At 42.2% G+C, this 18,950-nt stretch overlaps 1 protein-coding gene across 2 annotated transcripts in view; it reads right to left on the bottom strand.

Annotated features, from left to right (window-relative positions):
- The window catches only part of PolrMT (mitochondrial RNA polymerase), a 576,158-nt gene that overhangs the window by 175,485 nt on the left and 381,723 nt on the right, over positions 1–18,950 (bottom strand). For both annotated transcript variants that reach the window (XM_067766430.1, XM_067766429.1), the window contains exons 8-10: positions 8,455–8,829; positions 8,256–8,397; positions 8,051–8,158 (exon numbers count right to left, since the gene is read on the bottom strand). In XM_067766430.1, the coding sequence (XP_067622531.1) occupies positions 8,051–8,158; positions 8,256–8,397; positions 8,455–8,829 (625 nt within the window). The remainder of the gene's footprint in view (positions 1–8,050; positions 8,159–8,255; positions 8,398–8,454; positions 8,830–18,950) is intronic.

The raw sequence follows: 18,950 nt of genomic DNA, 5'->3' as shown, positions 1-18,950 counted from the left end.
TGTATGTAGCAATGAGCGTTTCTTTATCTTTTCCCCAGGTACTGCCAGCAAGGGATTTGAGGATTTTATTACGGCTCTGGATTTTCGGAACAATTGCGAATGCATGCTCACCAAAATGTAGATCCTGATCAAACGTCACACCCAAGACTTTGAGGTGTAGGACAGTCGGTAGCGTAGTGCCATCGACGAGGATGTTCAATATGGTCGACATTTGGGACGTCCATGTTGTAAATAAGGTCGCGGAAGATTTAGTCGGTGATAATGCCAGGTTTCGCGAGGCGAAAAAACTGCCGTTTATTCTGTTGCAGAGCTCATCGATCTGTGGGCCTGGGCCTGTGGCCATTATTGTGCAGTCATCGGCGTATGAAACGATAGTGACTCCTTCTGGTGGTGAAGGTAGCTTAGATATGTCGAAATTAAACAAAAGTGGAGATAGGACACCACCCTGTGGCACCCCTTGTTTAATTCTTCTTGGTTTTGATGTTTCGTTTCTAAATTGCACCGATGTCTGCCGACCACCCAGATAATTTGCGGTCCACCTTTTAAGACATGGGGGAAGGGTAGACCCTTCCAGGTCTTGCAGTAACGTGCCATGGTTGACCGTATCAAAAGCTTTTGATAGGTCTAGCGCTACGAGTACTGTTCTATGGTGGGGGTTTTGATTTAAACCGCAATTTATCTGGGCATTTAGCGCGGTGGTGGTGCTATGGAGTTTTCTGAAGCCATGCTGATGACATGCCAGCTGTAAATTTGCTTGGAAGTAGGGGAGCAAAATGCCTTCAAGCGTCTTTGCTACTGGCGATAGGAGAGATATCGGACGATACGACTCTCCTATGTTAGCTGGTTTTCCAGGCTTTTGTAGCGGGACCACCTTAGCCATTTTCCATTTTTCGGGTATGACAAAGGTGGAAAGAGACAGGTTGAAGACATGTGCTAAGTATTTCAAAAACTCTTTCCCTAGACTTTTAAGCATCGGCATGGCTATGCCGGCTGGGCCCACTGCTTTGGATGGTTTAGCGCGACCAATGGCATCCTCAACTTCTCTGGCGGTGATGGTAGTTGGTGACGCGCTGAATTTATGTTTATGTGCGTGTCTGTTGGACCTCCGTCTATCTTTGTCGACCGTAGAATACATTACATATTGACGGCAGAAAGCGCTCGCGCATTTTTTCGAATCCGACAGCACTTTATCGCCGAAGGCGATGGAAACTTCGTCATTGTGCTTAGACGGATTCGATAGGGACTTTACGGTGGACCAAGGTTTACCCACACCAGCAGAGAGGTTATCTCTTAGGTGCTCCTCCCATTTCGCCCGCTTGTGTTCATCCAAAAGCAATCTGATGCGTTGGTTTATATCCCTTATTTGGGGGTCGCCTGGGTCGAGCTGTCTTATAAGGTCACATTCTCTCGCTAAATTTGCGGCCTCCGCCGGGAGGTGGGGCCAAATTTCGGGAATTCTCCCGGCGGGAATGAAACGTGCCGAGGCGGATTCAATGACCTTGCGGAAAGCACGCTCCCCTTGGCGGGCATCAGTCGGGATAGGGAGGGCAGCAAAGAGGTTGTCTGTAAAAGATTTGTATTCGTCCCACTTTCCTTTTTTAAAGTTTATGAAAGTGCGTTTTTCTGTAACGATGAAGTCGGCGGTACGCTCGAACGAAATAAGTATAGGCAGGTGGTCGGATGCCAATGTTACCATCGGCTGCCAGTTGACGCAGTTTACGAGTTCTGCGCTCACGATTGAGATATCCGGCGAACCGTGACAGCTTCCTACCATACGTGTGGGGGCGTCTCCGTTTATTGTGCAGAACGTCGTTTCTTCTATTTGATCCGCCATCATCTCACCCCTACTGTCCGCCCACAAGTTTGAATGCCATAGATCGTGATGGGCATTAAAGCGCCTAAGATAATGCGATTGCTGCCAGTGAGTAAGGCGCTAATATTAGGGCGGTATCCACTGGGGCAACAGGTGGCAGGAGGGATGAAGATGTTGATGATTTCTAGGTTTGCATCGCCCGACCGGACAGATAATCCTTGACGTTCTAAGACACTGTCTCTGCGGTCGATGCCAGGATCAAATATATGATATTGCACAGAGTGGTGTATGATAAACGCGAGGCCGCCTCCATTTCCGCTCTCGCGATATTTTCTGTGGACATTGTACCCAGAACAGGTTTGCAGTGCAGATCTTGCTTTAAGTTTAGTCTCTTGAATCGCAACAATGCGGATGTTGTGCCGCTTCATGAAATCGACTATCCCCGTGATCTTCCCAGTTAGTCCATTACAGTTTAACTGCAGAATTCCGAAGTGCATAGGGGGAGACGTCGCCACTCTGGGAGTAAGTGACTGGTGACTATGCCTGGGTTGAGGAAGGCCAGGACGCAACTGCTGTTGTGGCGCAGGGACTGGGCGTCTTTGGTTAAGCATTGGGGTACCCGGTAGATTGGGGTTTGCGACCTGGCAACATGGCACAATGAAACCCGTCGGGGGGTTGCCTTCGCGGAGACCAGAACATCTGGGAAAGTGGCACCGCCCAAGGCAGGAGCTGCATTGGGCGGATGTCGTAAACATATATATTCTGTGCTGGCAAACGGTGCAAACGGGGTTAGGGGCTAAGAGTCTGTTTCCCTGAGCTACACGATTTCTGCCGGAAAAGAGGGGGTGGGGGGGGGGGGGGGGGGGAGAAGACGGGGGCAGGGGCTGATGCTCAGCATTGCTACCGACTCTGCTACGAAGATAGTAGTTATGAGTGGTAGCAGCTGTTTGAGTTGTTGGCGCCGCGGGGCGCGAGCAGCAGCGGGTACTAGTTGTGGCTTGCTGAGCAGCTGGGCTGCTGGAAGGTAGTGGGGAGGCGCTAAGGCATAGACTACGGGACGCCCTTGGACGTGAACACCAAGGAGCCACAAAAGATTTATAAAGGTTACGTGGACGTCGGGTTTTGGAATCAAGCCCAGAACAACCTGTCCGATGCAACCATCCCTTACACGAGACACACTCATTTTACATTCAACCATTTGCAAATTTCATTAATAAACTTTTTAACTCAAACCTTTATTTTCAAAATTAAACATTAAACATTATATTTAAACTTCGTAAAAGGGACAGTCTTATAGCACTAACCCTTTTTACCCACATATGTATATTTTGTGCTCATGTAATAATGTACTACTCGTTAACGTTATATCGTTATATACAACTTTACAGTATATTTTCTTCATTAATTAACAACTTCGGTAAACACAACATTCTTTGTTTAATTGGCGATTCCAGGAATGAGAATAACGTTTGTTCTTGGGTCTTATTTTTGTAGCTCCTTCATAAATTCTAACAGGAATCTGGACTCGTTTGAAAGTAAAAGGTAGGAAGGTAAAAGGTAGCTCGCTCATATCCGTATAACCACTTGGAGTGCTTGTATTGAAAGTTAGCAATATTTGGATATAAGCTATCAATAAGTTCATCACTTGTTCTGACGCAGGGTCCTACGATTTCTGACATTGTTACATAACTTTCGCACGTTATGCTCTTGCAGCCGTTGCCAATTTTCAGTATGAAATCTGAAAACTGATTAGAAGGGCATCTGATTTCTTTACGCACGCGTTGGAAGCACTGGAAGAGTTTGCCTGAATTCTCTGGGGAATGCAAGTGTAACTCCACTCATTGTCGCCTGAGAAGTTCTTAACTCTATACGAGAAAAATCCACAGCATCGATGTGGCACTTCTGCCATTGTGCACGTGACCCATATTAGCCATGTTTTTTTTTTTTTTTTACACGTATATATGTTTACGTTTCCGGGCAAAAAACGCTTATCTTCATTTAGATAATGGTTAAAACATGTTGTACCGAGACACAAACCTCTGGTGGCCATAGACACATATTTCAGTTGCATCTGAGTATAATGCGTATTGAAATTTAGTAGTACTAGTTTTATGCGCAGCAATTCCAGAAGAGTAGATAAAGTTTGACGCTTAGCAGTCCATATATAGTTTAAGCGTAAACGTCTATAGATATAAAAAAAAACACAGCCGTCGGACAATTTTTTTTATAATCGAGCATGCACACTTTTGTTGTGAAAAATTAAGTGGCAGCTTAAAGGTGGAATGCTAAGTTATTCCCTCCTGTAGAAGAGTAGCAACAATGCCTAAAGAAGCAACTGCAACAGCAAGTTTACCTTCCACACGAACTTTAGCTTAAAAAAAGTAAAGTCACAAATGTTTTACGTGTTCCCCCAGGAGCATCTATAAAATAAATAGTTCCAGAATTTTCTTCCACACTGGAACAAACCTTATCGTATATTACTCGTTGCTCTCTATTTATCTTTGGCTCAATTTTTAATAAAAATTATTTCGCACATCATAGAAACGGGGTCTACGTCTGATCTACCTTCATCATCATTATCATCCTCCTCAACTCCTATTGGAGCATAGGGCCTCGACCACCGACTTAAATCTTATTCTGTTAGGTGCAGTTCTTGTGATGTCATTCCACGTATATCCTGCGTATTCGAGTTCTTTATCCACAGTTCTGCGCCAAGTTTTCGCAGGTGCACCAGGTCGTCGGCTTACTTGTGGATTCCATCGCAATGCTTGTCTGGCTATATTTACTGTAGGTCTTCTGAGAGTGTGACCAATCCACGACCATTTACGCTTGGTTATTTCTGTGGCAGCCTTAGGTTGATTTGTTCTAGACCATAAATCGTCATTTGAAATTCTTTCCGGCCATCGAATTTTCAGGATTCGGCGCAGACATTTATTAATAAAAACTTGTAGACGTTTCTGAATTGAAGTTGAGCTTTTCCACGTCTCGCAAGCATAAAACAGTACTGATTTAACATTCGAATTAAATAGTCGAAGCTTCGTTTTTAAAGATATTTGGCTGGACCTCCACACGTTTGCCAGTTGCCCAAAAACCATTCTTGCTTTGTTTATGCGAGACTGAACGTCCTCATCTGCACCGCTCTTATTTGAGACAATACTACCAAGATAAACAACGGACTCTACACCTTCGATCCACCTTGGTTAGATTTAAACAAACCGAAATCTTTATACGTTTCCCTCAATATAAAAAAAACTAAGCTACGAAGAAAAATAAAGCCTGTGTTAAAAAGAGACAGAAAGAGTTCGTTCATAAGATTTTTCAACTACATACATACGTGTTGCTTAGTACGGAATTGACTTTCAGTATTTGTTGCAAAACAATGACAAACCGAAACACACTTTGGTTAAACATGTTTTACTTATTACAAAAAACAAAGCAATGCAAGCGACAATCTACGAGAAAAAAGCTCTTGCAATTGTCAAGAACGAACTGACAGCTCACATAAATATATGTATGTACTTTTTTTTTGGCTGTGAGCATATGTTTCTCTTTAATGCTAATGCACTTTCTCTACGTTTACTTGCACACAAAGATTTTGTTGGTGCGCTTGCGTTATTTGAGGGTTGTAATCAACTTTATCCTAAAATAAGGGGGTTTAATTTTAGAAAATGGAAAAATAAAAACCCTACTCGATTTATTTGCGCCAATGCTTTCTTCTAAAGAAGTTTATAAATGCCGGTTGAGTACTTCTTGAAATTAGCCGTTGCATTTTCCATAGAATAAAAAAAATGTAAGGCGCGATAACCCCCGAAGATATTTTAGGCCGAGCTTCTCTTCCGATTTGCGCCGTGCTCTTTTTAATTTTTCTTACAAATTGACGGGAGCTACTTTTTTTATGCCGACTCCGAACGGTATTTGGAAGGTAGATAGATGAGTTTTCACTGAGAGCTTACAAACTTCGTAGAAGAATATATGCAAAAGAAGGCAATTGGGAAAAACTTTACAACAACTAAGGCATGACGTAGCTGAATGCGTTCGTAACCATTTCAACTGTCGTAGGAGTGCGGGTTCGACTCCCACTCCCGGGAGAAAAGGCTTTGAAGAGACTTACAAGGTATAATCGAAACAGCTGTCCGTCCTGATGTCACGTTTGTTTAAATTTTTCCCAAATTATTAAATAAAATATAAAATTAAAAATTGCTTGAAATAAATGTCTCCATACATTTAAAGCAATACGGGAATCCCCGATTAACTCATACGAACAGACAACACTTGGTTAATTCGTTGTAGTTCTATAAATAGAACAAAAATAGCAACAATACCAAATTTCTCTGAAACCGCCTTACAAACATGCATAACTTCAACACATAATTTACATACGAAGTATGTGATGTGTAGAAGAATATATGCAAAAGAAGGCAATTGGGAAAAACTTTACAACAACGAAGGCATGAAGTAGCTGAATACGTTTGTAACAATTTCAACTATCGTAGGAGTGCGGGTTCGACTCCCACTCCCTAGAGAAAAGGCTTTGAAAAGCATTTTTATATGATTGGTATATATAAGTACTTTGTGTTCAATCTCCACAGTTGTGTCAAGCTCGAGTAGTATCCCGTTCAGTACTACAACCCACCGTAGAGCGGAGACAACACTACCCTGGGGTGTTCCCCCCCCCTCATGTTTCAGGTCGTTGTTACCGAGCGCATGTCGGCAACTAAAGTTCTTTTCTCCAGCATTAATTGTATCCAACCGCATATGTGGCTGGCTACTCCGGTTCTTTAGAGGGCTTTGACAAAAGTGCTGGTTTCTAAATTATTGAATGCACCCTCTATGTCTACGAAGCTATGGTGTAATGTTTGTAGTGGAGTGATTTTTCAACAGTACGAATGAGCGCATGGAGGGCGGTTTCTGTTGACTTGCTATTCATGTAAGAATGATGCACCTTTGCAAGGTCTGGGCCTGTTATTGATGTCCAACAGCCTCTCATGAACCTTTAGCATAAAGGAGTTGGGTCAGTTTGCAGAAAGATTATTTTTGTTTTCCTCTACCCAGGGGACCATTGGATCACCTAGCTTTTGAAGCATTACCAGGGTAGCCCCTTCTAAGCCAGGCGATTTAAATGGGGAAAAGCTATTGAGTGAAAAACTTATTTTGTTCCTATTATCAAGTCCAAGGTAGATGCTTACATCTAGGGGAGTGTGTATTCATGAGGGTATTCAAGCAGTTCTCAACCGATTCCATCCATACTCCGTCCTCCTCCGTACTCTTTTCTTACGAAGTGTACTCTTTTCTTTGCTCAGCCTCGCGGAATCTCGAGTATTTTCTATTGAGGAGCAGAGGGTTTTCCAGGACACAGACTTTGCTACCCTAAGAGCTTTTTTGTAATGTTTGCCGGTATCCCTGTTTGGCGGCCACACTTTGGTTATTAGGCACTGATTGAAAGCCTTTCTTACTGCTAAGTTTGCTTAGTTCCCCGTTCCACCAGGGTGACTTATGCTTGCCCACTATCTCATCCAGCTCTTGTAGACAGGTGATGGTAGTTTTAGAGTCGTCTATCTTTAGTGATGTTGTTGTAGCCGTGCAAATTTGTCACAATTAGTTCTTCTTGGGTTTGTCTGTGAGTCTTCCCAGATCTGAACTTTAAGTCGAAGAAGATCCGGCTGTGATCCGAGAGACTTTTTCAGACAATCTCCATTTTTCGACCTGCGCCGGTCCACCCTATACGTATTATCGTATTACAAGTTCAAAATTGTACTTAGTTACAGAATATTTAGAAGTCAGAGTGGAAATTTATAAGAATAAAATATTTAATCGAATAATAAGCACTATACTGAATTCCAGATACATTAATCGAATACCGAGATCAAATTTAAAATTTTCTGGAGCAAGAGTGAGAAAACCGTTACCAACCTAAATTCTATTTTGTACCCTACACTGGGTTATGCTGAAACCAAAGTGCATTAAACTCTTTGGTCGTCAGCATAAAAAATAATTGTTATTAACACCCCACGATAATCCTGCAAATACACTTACTTATGTACATATGATTATTCCTACTAATGCATATGTTTATATGACTGGTATGTACCTAAGTATCGGAGTAAATATATATTGTAGTAAATAAGAATTGTTTAGAAGAAAGTTTGTATAAATAAGTAAAAAATTATGAATAAGGATCAATGTACCGCACTTAAATATCTAGTCCATTTATGACATATCTATATAATAATAACTTACGCATGTATTTACACGCCATGCAACGATTGATAGCTGATTCAGAGAATCTAGAGCTGGATAGATGTCTTGTGATTTCATTGAATTTATACGTTCCCATTGCTGTACGGCCTATTTACGTATGTATGTGTATTGTGAATTGAGATATTGAAATTTGATGAATATACAACATTAGTTTAATATATTTTATAATCAATGAAATCCATACCTGGTGTGGCAAACGAATCAAATCCGATTTATTTAGTATGTAACCACCATTATTTGGTGTACTCCAAGGTTGTGGGGGGCAGAGCATGGGTACAAGGCTGGAATCAAACGTCAATGTCTGTTGACGTGAGGTACGTAATAATCTGTTTTAATAAACATTACCTCAATTTCAAGAAAAGAACAATGACATGTAAATTTACTTAGCCAACACTGGATGTGCTTTTACTTCCTCCTTTACTAATCGACCTTGATTTCGAAAAAGTGTATAAAATGCGGGTAAAATGTTCTGTTGTTTGCTTTTTCCTTTCTGTCGCATTATGTGTGCATCTATTTTTATATCACGCATCAAAATATTGTATAGAAAACGTCCCACTCCATACTGTACATTAGAAGGCCAATTAATATATTTAGCATCCATGCTTGGACCGCTACTACGGTGACCATGCACAAGACGCTGCCACATTTGCCGACAGTTGTCATATGTATTAGTTTCATGTAATAAATCACAATACGAACTATATATCTCTTCCATTTTCTCTAAAGTTCCATTTTTCTTTCTCAATTCGATGTGATATCTGAATGTTATTAAAAGTTGATTTAAAAAGATAATTTGGACAATCAGAATTATTCTGTTTAATTCATAAATAAACTAGGTTTAATATCTTACAGCTGTGATTATGACTTATTTAGTTTCAGAAGGGTTAGGTTAGGTAGGACAGAAAGTTACCAGAATATGTTTAATGATCAAAAGGATATTTATTCAATTAAGTAAGACTTATGATATAAAAAAACTTACTGAATACCGGGCTTCTCAACTCGTTAGTCAGGTATTAGTAGCATTTAATGGGTGCTTCCTTTTTATTATTTTTTTGAAATAACAAATAAATAAATGAAAAATTCTCAATGCTTGTTTGTACTCGGAGGGGTAGTCCACGTACAACGGAGTAATCAAATGCAAATTTTTGATTTTTTTTTACTTTATAACTTTATAGAACAATCATTGCCCCCGGAAACACTTCTGTATAGAACTTACACTTATCGCGTGATTCCCGTAAGACTCGCAAGTGTCTCGAAATTCAGTGCACTGGCAGTTTTATATAAAGCATACGATTTCTTGTGGAGCACAGGCGAAAATTTCCACAAGATCACAAGTAAAAACACCGGAATTCATGAAATACAGCCCATGCAGCAACTTAATTAAATATTGAGAAGCTCGCGAGTTTTACAAGTATTTCGAGAATCTCGAGAGAAGCCGAGTTCATACATGGCATGCTCGAGCTACCAATGGCTGAAGTGCTACTTAATTGATGGAATATTGATGATAATGGAGTTCATAACGTGCGGCAATAACGCAGTGAAAATGTTTATGTTGGATTTGATTTGCTAGTGATCATCAATATACTTTCAACATTTCATTCAACGATTGCTCGACTTTGTCGCAGCTGCTCAAACATTGCCGATGACCTTGAGGCTCAGTCATACAAAGTAACACTGCTGAGTAAAGCCATATAAAGTGATCCGCTAATTTTCGACAAAATCAAGGGTTTGCTGTGAAAATATTTCGTTAAAACAATTAAAAATTTGAGTAATGTGTTCATTATCTTTTACATATAAAGGGTAATATTAATATAAAAAATTTATATTGCAATAATTTTTTTTAACAATTAAATTTTTCATGCATTCTTCACGCTAAAACAAAATTAGGCTTCTTATCCTTATAAGATAGTTACTTTATTTGTTTCCAAATATCCGATCATTACCTTTTGTGGTTTAAGAGAAATTAATTTTTCAAAAAAAGGATGGTTAAAATTTTAATTGATAATAAAATGGAAAAATGTTGGAATTTTAACGAAATATTTTCACAGCAACATAACCAGTAACTACAGTAAAATATCTTTTTCAAATTGATTATGTAATTATGTCAAGCACACCCATAGTCTAATATAAAGCTGCCGCGAAGCCTTAACATTTGTTACAGCCGTGAACACTATATTCAGGGGGCTGAGTCTGCAGCCGGCATATGAAAAATGGCATACAATGCAGAAGTCGGGGTAGTTTCCAACGCTAACATTATGCTTGCCATTCATAATCTGCATACATGTTGAGGGGTAAGTAAAGACCTTTCTCGTTACAAACGTATTATTTAATCAAAATAAATTTGACATTGAAAACATAAGTATATACCTAGTTGCCGCTTAACCGTTTAAATGGCATTGGTCACACTAAGGAAATTCAAATCACTTTCGCCCTAGTCTTTCTAGCGGAGTGGGGAAAGATTACTTTGAGCAATCCAAATAATCTTTCTATCCGACATTTTTAGCATGGCACGTAATCTGGGCCGGAGCATTCAAGCAACGCAAGCATTGGTTCCCTCATCTCCCGATGAAATATTTTCATCGATAATCGGTCAAAGGAACTATTCACTTCTAGGGGATTCATGGGTTGAAGCTTTATAGCTTCAGCAATTCAATTGTCAACCTGACCTACGCGAGGTGAATTTATCATACACATATTTAGCAGGCGAGGCTCTGGTGACGCCCAAATTCCTCATGGAATCAGGGGGTGGGGTGGGAGGTGTTCTAGAAGGTTTAGTGCGGTCATGTTAATCGTTCCCGAGATGGTCGGGTTAGTACCTTAGTAGTGCTTGTTACCGGAACGTACCGGATCTATATCCGGCAAAGCACAATGAGCATTAATAAGATTCCCCAATTTTTTTTTGTATGGTGCTCAACATTACACTTTGCGTGTAGCGCCACATCACATTTAATGCAGTAAGTATTGGTCTTCTTACGCCAGTGGTTGCAACTAGTGAAAGAACGATACGAGTACTGAGTGAGTAGTATCGATACTTTACCTCGATACTTTTCCCCGATACTTTACCAAGAGCCGATGGTCTACATGTTTAAGATGAGCAAAGCTCAGTCCATTAGCACCATAACTTGAGCATAAAATGATCATCAACGATGCGGTAAAAACTCGGCGTTTAAATTAAAGCGGCTTTTTGATATTGGTGGAATGAGAGACGATTTCTCCATATGGTTGTAAAAGAAAAGTATGTGTTTATTGTCCAGAATCACCAACTCCAAGAAAATTATTAAAAGCTGCAAACTACATAAAATTTCAATACATTTTAACTTGTCCTGCAATATAGCTTTTTCGTTCTACTGAGATATTGTGGTAGATGGAGTTAACAGCTTTTACAGCATCGTCGACGACATATTGGTATTTAAAGTGGTCGAATTCAGATTATATCCACGCCTACTTTCAAAAATGGGGAGAAGAACAATACTTTAACAAATACTGGAGTGGTGAAACTTGATGAGTGGATAAAAAAAAGTTACGATATACAAAATAAATTTATTACAATGTTGTAAAATTGGTGTGACTCCGCCAACATTAGGCATAAGAAAATTTAAAAGTTTTGCAAACCATTAATCAAAACCCGCTGATATCACTTTGCAATAAGGCGGAAATATGGTCCTTGGTATTATATATAGATCCGATCAAAACCGGATAAGGCTTACAGTTTTAATCTTAGCACAATTTCCAATATACACATGTATGATACGTAACAATACTTCTAGTAGAGATAGACTTATCAAAAGCTTTTGATGCAGTCAACCACGACACGTAACTGCAAGACTTGTAAGGTCCCCTCTTCCTCCTAGTCACAAAATGTGGACCGTAAATTATATGTCTGGTCGGCAGACATCGGTTTCAGGATGGCATTCAGGATGGCATTGCGTTACCGACTACCAAATAAACTAGGTGTGGCGTTCGATCAGGATCTACATTTTGGCAAGTCAGCATCAGCAACTGTACCTAGAATCCAGTGCCATAACAAAATTCTCTAATATCTTGCCGCCAGCACTTGGGGTAAAGACAAAGAGACGTCATTGCCACGTACAAAGCAATTAGCCGCTTGCATGCTACGCGTCCCCGATATGGAAGAAGATACAGGTCTGTCAAAGCACCGCTCACAGAACCGACACGGGCTGTCTTCTTATGTCCCCAGAGCACCACTTACATAGTGAGACGAGAGTACTCCCCATTAGGGGGAGAAATGAAATGCTGAACAAACAGTTTCTGTTGAATGGGTATCCCAACGGACATCTTATTATTGTTTGCTTTCCGTCATTATAGCTCTGAAGCTGCATTTTTATTTTGCTGTATATTTTGCGAGTTTTAAATTATAATACCGAAATTGTAATAATAGTTTGTGAAAAAATATAAGTACGAAAACGTAGAGTTCATTGGTTGGTTTGTTTGAAAAGTTGAGATTGTGTGAATTTTAAAGTTTTTAATCAATTTTTTATTCATTTTGTTTTTGCTGAGTCATTGCGCATTTGTGTTGTTGCAGTTTTGATTGGCATCTTTTCTCCTTGCAATTGTTTTTGTGCGCACTCTTTTTGTTTTCTCGCTATTTACCATTTACTGTGCTCATAGCTGTTTGCGTCGCTTTTTAAGTGTCAAGTGACAGTGACTCTAAAACTGCTAGCTACCGCTAAGCTCCCATACTTTCAGAGTTGCTTTTATATATGACTTTCTCATTCTCAGTGCTATTTCAGAAACTGTTTTTTTTTTTTTTTTTTTTTTAATTTACAAACATATCTTTATATCTTTCTATATTCTTATATTAGTCTATTTTCATTATCTTTCAATAAAAAAAGACTTTTATTTTCAAAAACTGTTAGGTAAAAAGCGAATCCGAACGTTTTGTCTCTTGCTGGCTTTGCGATGGGCTCGCGCATCGAAAGTGCGCGGGACTGACGGCTAGAGTTGTTGACACTGTCATGATGGGGAGAAGGGAGTACGTTGGTCATGTATTAAATGCAGATCAACTGAAATCGATCTGTTCAAACTGTTTAGGCAAACCCGAAATGCATTTTCTGAAATTGCTAAAGAGTTTTCCATAATCACAGAAAAAATCAATCAATACGATAGTTTGTTCAAATCTTTCAAGTGTTTGGATGAGTTACCGCATTGCTTAAATAAAAATAGAAACAACAGCGATAATAAACAAAAGCGCTCTGACGATTCGCCTAACCTTTTGAATCTAAATCCTGCTCAGAACATTAATCTTCCGCCAGTGCTGGAGCTCATAGACTTGGCTTCCCCTAATCCGCAAGCTGTGGTTCCATCCACTTCTAAGGCCGCGGAAAAAACCTTAGAGTCTCAAACTGTAGCTTCTCAAACTGTAACTTCTCAAACAGCGACTTCTTATTCAGAAGCACCGGCTAAGAAGCTGGTTGTAGTCCCGCTGAAAAAATTAATTTTTGTGTCTCGTTTTGACAAAGACATTCCCTTGAGGATATCAAGTCTTATTTTACTTCGAAAATTAAGGCTGGCGGCATGACTTTAAGAAAATTTAAATTTAATTACGAAAGAAACATGTCTTCATTTAGAATTGATGTTTACTCAAAAGATTTTGATAAACCTTTGGACAGCTCATCTTGGCCCCCGGGGGCCTTTGTTGGCGAATTTGTGCATAAGATTATTGAAATTACTCAAAATGTAGCAAAAATTCCTCCTCAAAGCTCCGATCTAAAAAACTTAATTTAAAATCTTGCTCAAGCATTCACTATCAGAACGTTAGAGGCTTAAATACTAAATTAACTGACCTATATTTGAAAACCATTCACTGTAACTATAATATTATTGCTTTTACCGAAACATGGCTGAAACCTAATGTTTTTAATTCCGATCTATCAGTGTATATGCACCATATTTCACTGTTACAAACAGTCAATTCGATGATAAAGCCCACGGACTCAATCACTGTATTAGGCGACTTTAACCTGCCACATATATCTTGGAGCACCGCTGATTCAAAATTGTCCCCGTATCATCCAAGGCGCATAACAATGACTTCTTGGATCGAATTACTGATATTTGCCTTAATCAGATTAACTTCTTTCCGAATAAGTATGGAAAATTCTTAGACTTAGCATTTGTTGACGACATATCTAAATTCTCTATAAATCGGTGTGAGCCTCTTGATTTGCCAGAAGACGTTTACCATCCTTCTCTTGAGATAACTTACGAAATCATAAGCAACGAAGTCGGCTGCACAAACAAAACATGTGTCTCCACCACGTGCTTTGATTTTTCCAAAACTAGTTTGAACAATTTAAATAAAGAGCTTTCTGAGATAAAGTGGCCTCGATATAAAGAGGATGTAGAGCTAAACGTTTTAAATGTGGACTCGGAAATACACGCAAAATTTTTATCCCTAGAAGCCGCTTATAAAGAAACTGCAGACAGGAGTGAGTTAAATGAGGTAAGACACCGATTCCGTCGAACGGAGGCGGCACCATGAGCATTGCCGATAGACAACCAGAGCAAACCCAGTTCGCGTTCCCTCCCAGGAGTACAGCACCCCCACAACAGTACCTATTGTTGGGAATAGCGGTACCATCCAACGGTACATCTCAGGCACCGAACGTTATATTCGCACCGATCATCGACCAGGTAAGAAAGTGGTCAGTAAAATATGAAGGTGGACGGGACCCTCTAGCTTTCGTCGAACGACTGGAAGAACTAGCCGAAGTCTACACGCTCAACGTGGACTTACTCCCAAAAACTATGCCCGAATTGCTAAGTGGTACCGCCCTTCAATGGTATCACAATAACAACGTACACTGGAGCAGCTGGACAACCTTCAAGCGCGCTTCTTTCTACCAGCCAGGTACTTCGAGCGTCTCGAGGACGAAATACGGCAACGAAGGCAGCACGTCCGCGAAAGATATAAGGACTCTATACTAGCGATACAGAGCTTGATGAGACATGCTGGGTACAACGACGAGCAGCGCCTGGAAAGAATCTTCCTCAATAGCCACCCCGATTATTTACTCTATATTCGCAGAAGGGATTTCAACATCCTAGGAGAACTCCTTTCCCTCGCCGAGGAATACGAGGGTATCCACGAAGGTTACCGACGGACATCAGACGGATCACGTCGCGAAGTGGCGAGGCACGTCGTTGGTGACAAAACTACAGCTTCATCACCGCAGTCGGAACGACCATCCCACCAGCAGCCACCGAGCGCACAGCCCCACTCACAACCAGAAACTCGGGTTTTCGATCCGAACAGCGTATGTAGGAGGTGTGGCCAAGAAGGACACTATGCGAGGAGATGTCGTAACCCATGGAAAATTTTTTGTTGGGAGAGCGGTCGGAACGATATACGCACAATTGAATGCTGCCGACGACGTCAGGGTAAACGACGGAGGCCGTCACCAAGGCCAAGGCGCGGTGAGCCCACTGAACGCAGCGCCGAATCAGCAGTAGTTATGTACCAGGAACACGGTCACCTTTACGCCCCAGCCCAGATTGGGACGGTATCATCGGAGGCAGTTATCGGCACAGGGGCCTCAAGGAGTTCTGTTTCAGCCACCCTCGCGAACCACGTGGTGAGTTCTGGAAGCGGGGAGAGGGTAAGAGTCGCCATTGAAATAACAATGGCCAAAGGAGTTAGCACTAAGATCTTCGACGCCGTAAGGACAGAGGTACGCCTCGGAAACTCATCACTTCACACAGTCCTGCATGTGATGCCCGGGGCAATTGACGACATTATACTTGGCCTAGACACGCTAGAGAGCATAGGAGCAGCCATATCATGTGGAGGAGGCCACCTGGTGCTAACCAGACCCTTTGCTCAGCATTCAACCCCTCCTGAAGCCACGTCAGAGACCATTCAGAGTAGAACACCACCGAGTACGAGTAACGACAGGTACGATATCGTCAATCAGATTAACGACGACCTTCAGCCACGACGGTAGCCGAGCACAAGATCATCTTGACTGACGACCGCCCCTCAAGCAACGGTATTTCCCACGCAACCCAGCGATGCAGAGTATAATTAACACCGAACCATCCTGTAGCCCACACAGCGCTAGCACAATGCTAGGTCAGTTCCCGAAGCATGCCCGCTGCCGAGGATACAACACATATTGGACAAACTACGACGAGCAAAATATATAAGCAGCCTCGACCTGAAAAATGGCTACTGGCAAATACCATTGGAACCAAACAGTCCCCCTACACGGCTTTCACAGTACCTGGACGGGCCTATTCCAATGGCGTGTCATACCCTTTGGCTTACACTCGGCACCCGCAACGTTTCAGAGGGCGCTGGACCAGGTCATCGGGCCAGAAATGGAGCCCCATGCTTTTGCGTATCTGGATGATATCATCGTCATAGGCGCCACTTTGGAGCAACACATCCAAAATTTACGAGAGGTGATGTTACGACTGCAGCGCGCCAACCTCAGGATCAATCCAGATAAGTGTGATTTCTTTAAAAAAGAACTCAAGTACCTAGGTGATTAGCGATAAAGGGATTCACACGGACCCAGAAAAGGTTGCCGCTATTCAGGAACTGGAGCCAACTACCAGCGTGAAAGAAGTACACCAATACCTAGGGATAGCCTCATGGTACCGCCGTTTCGTGCCCGATTTCGCCACTATAAGCCAGCCGCTTACCACCCTGCTAAAGGAATGCAAGCACTGGAAATGGGGAACCGAACAGCAGGAAGCGTTCGACATCATCAAACGGAAACTCACCGAAGCACCCATACTCGCATGTCCAAATTTCACGAAAACGTTCACCCTGCAGACGGACGTGAGTAACTACGGCCTGGGGGCAGTGCTGACACAGGAATTAGAAGAGGGCGAGCGGGTGATCGCTTACGCCAGTCGGAAGCTCAACAAGGCGGAGGCCAACTATTCGCCCACCGAAAAGGAGTGTCTTGCTATCGTTTGGGGAATCCGTAAGATGAGGCCATACTTGAAAGGCTACAAGTTTAAAGTAATAACGGACCACATGTCACTTAAGTGGTGAAATTCCATTGAGAGCCCTTCTGGCCGCATAGCGCGATGGGCCTTAGAACTACAGCAGCGCACCTTCGGCATTGAGTATCGCAAGGGGAAGCTTAACATGGTGGCGGACGCCTTATCACGACAGCCGCTGGAGATATTACGACTAACAACGACGACGGAACCACAATGCAAGTGGTGGCACAAGCGTGTCGGTGAAGTACGCACAAACGCGGAAAAATATGCTGACTATACGATACAAGATGGACAGTTATACCGCCATATTCCCTGCCGGTCACACGACGAAGAGGTGGTACCATGGAAACTGTGCGTGCCCACACCACTCAGACAGCGAGTACTACAGGAAAATCATAACATACCAAGCGGGAGACACATGGGTATCCGCCGGACAGTAACACCAATCGCCACCCGATATTATTGGCCCGGTATGTTCCGTGACATCAGCCGGTATGTACGTCAATGCGAATCCTGCCAGATATTCAAGGAAACACAACAAAAGCCAGCCGGAAAGATGCTCTCACAGGTAGCCCAGGAACCATTTGCCATGGAATGCGACGACTTCGTTGGACCCCTATCGCGGCCTACACACGGAAACACGATGTTACTGGTATTTTTCGACCGATTCAGCAAGTGGGTGGAATTGATCCACATGAGGCGTACTACCGTAGACGGCCTTAGTCGTGCTTTCAGGGAACGGATCCTCGCAAAGTTTGGCGTACCCAAAGTAAGTGGGGGTACGACAACAATACACCGCACCCTATACCCCCCAAGAAAACCCAACCGAACGGGCAAACAGGACCCTTAGGAGATTCATAGCGCAGCTTACCAACGCAAAACACAAGCGATGGGACGACCTTCTTCCGGAAACTGATCTAGCGATAAATACTAGTGTCAACGCCTCTACAGGCTAGAGCCCAGCTTTCCTCGTGCAAGGACGGGAGCCACGACTGCCAGGAGCTCTATTCGATGAGATCAACGTTGGGACAGGTGCAGCTCTCACCACGGCCGAGCAGAAGTCCCACAGAATGCAGGAAGCCTTCAGAATAGTGAGGCAGAATATGGAGCGGGCTGCAGTAGATCAAGCACGTCATTACAACCTACGGCGTAGAAAATGGACCCCCGTAGTCGGCGAGTTAGTCCTTGCCAAGGAGCATCACTTGTCCAAGGCAAGTGAGGGATTCGCAGCGAAATTAGCCCCCAAGTATGATGGCCCTTACCAAATTCTGGGGTACGTCTCCCCAGTAATTGTCAAATTAAGGAAAATCGATGGCGGGAAGGAGAAGACGGCAAGCATCGCCGAGCTGAGGGCATACCACTCAACGGAAGCCGACGAAACAACGAAATCAAGAAATAATAAAAATAATCAAAATTAAATAAACCCGAGAAAGAAAAAAAAACAACATGCAGGGATAAGGGGACACTGGACTGATACCAGTCATTCGATCGCAAACAACCGAGGTGATAACACGTCATTTGCTAAGAATATCTAAACAAAGTACAAACCAAGTCTAAACCGGAGCCATCATGAGCAACATAGAAAATTTCAACGACAAGTTCACCAAAGTACGCGAAGTGTTTATCGACATGGCCGAAGGGAAGTGCAACCCCCGTACCGACAAATACAAAGTCACGATGACCAGAAGGAAGGTAACGATACAAGTAGTAGACACGGAGGTTTAAATCGCCGAAGTGTGGGGGGGAGTGTGAGGCCCAACATAAACCATTAATTTGGCCCACACAAAAACCATCGCCCCACAACACAGGATCAGTAATACAGACAACGTAACACAAATAAAACTAACATAAAAACACAATCAGCAACATAGCCAACACAACACGAAACAAACAAGTCTCTGAA

This window comes from Eurosta solidaginis, chromosome 2, assembly GCF_040869045.1.
Source record: "Eurosta solidaginis isolate ZX-2024a chromosome 2, ASM4086904v1, whole genome shotgun sequence".
NCBI lineage: Eukaryota > Metazoa > Arthropoda > Insecta > Diptera > Tephritidae > Eurosta > Eurosta solidaginis.
This window is presented reverse-complemented; position numbering and strand designations above follow the sequence as displayed.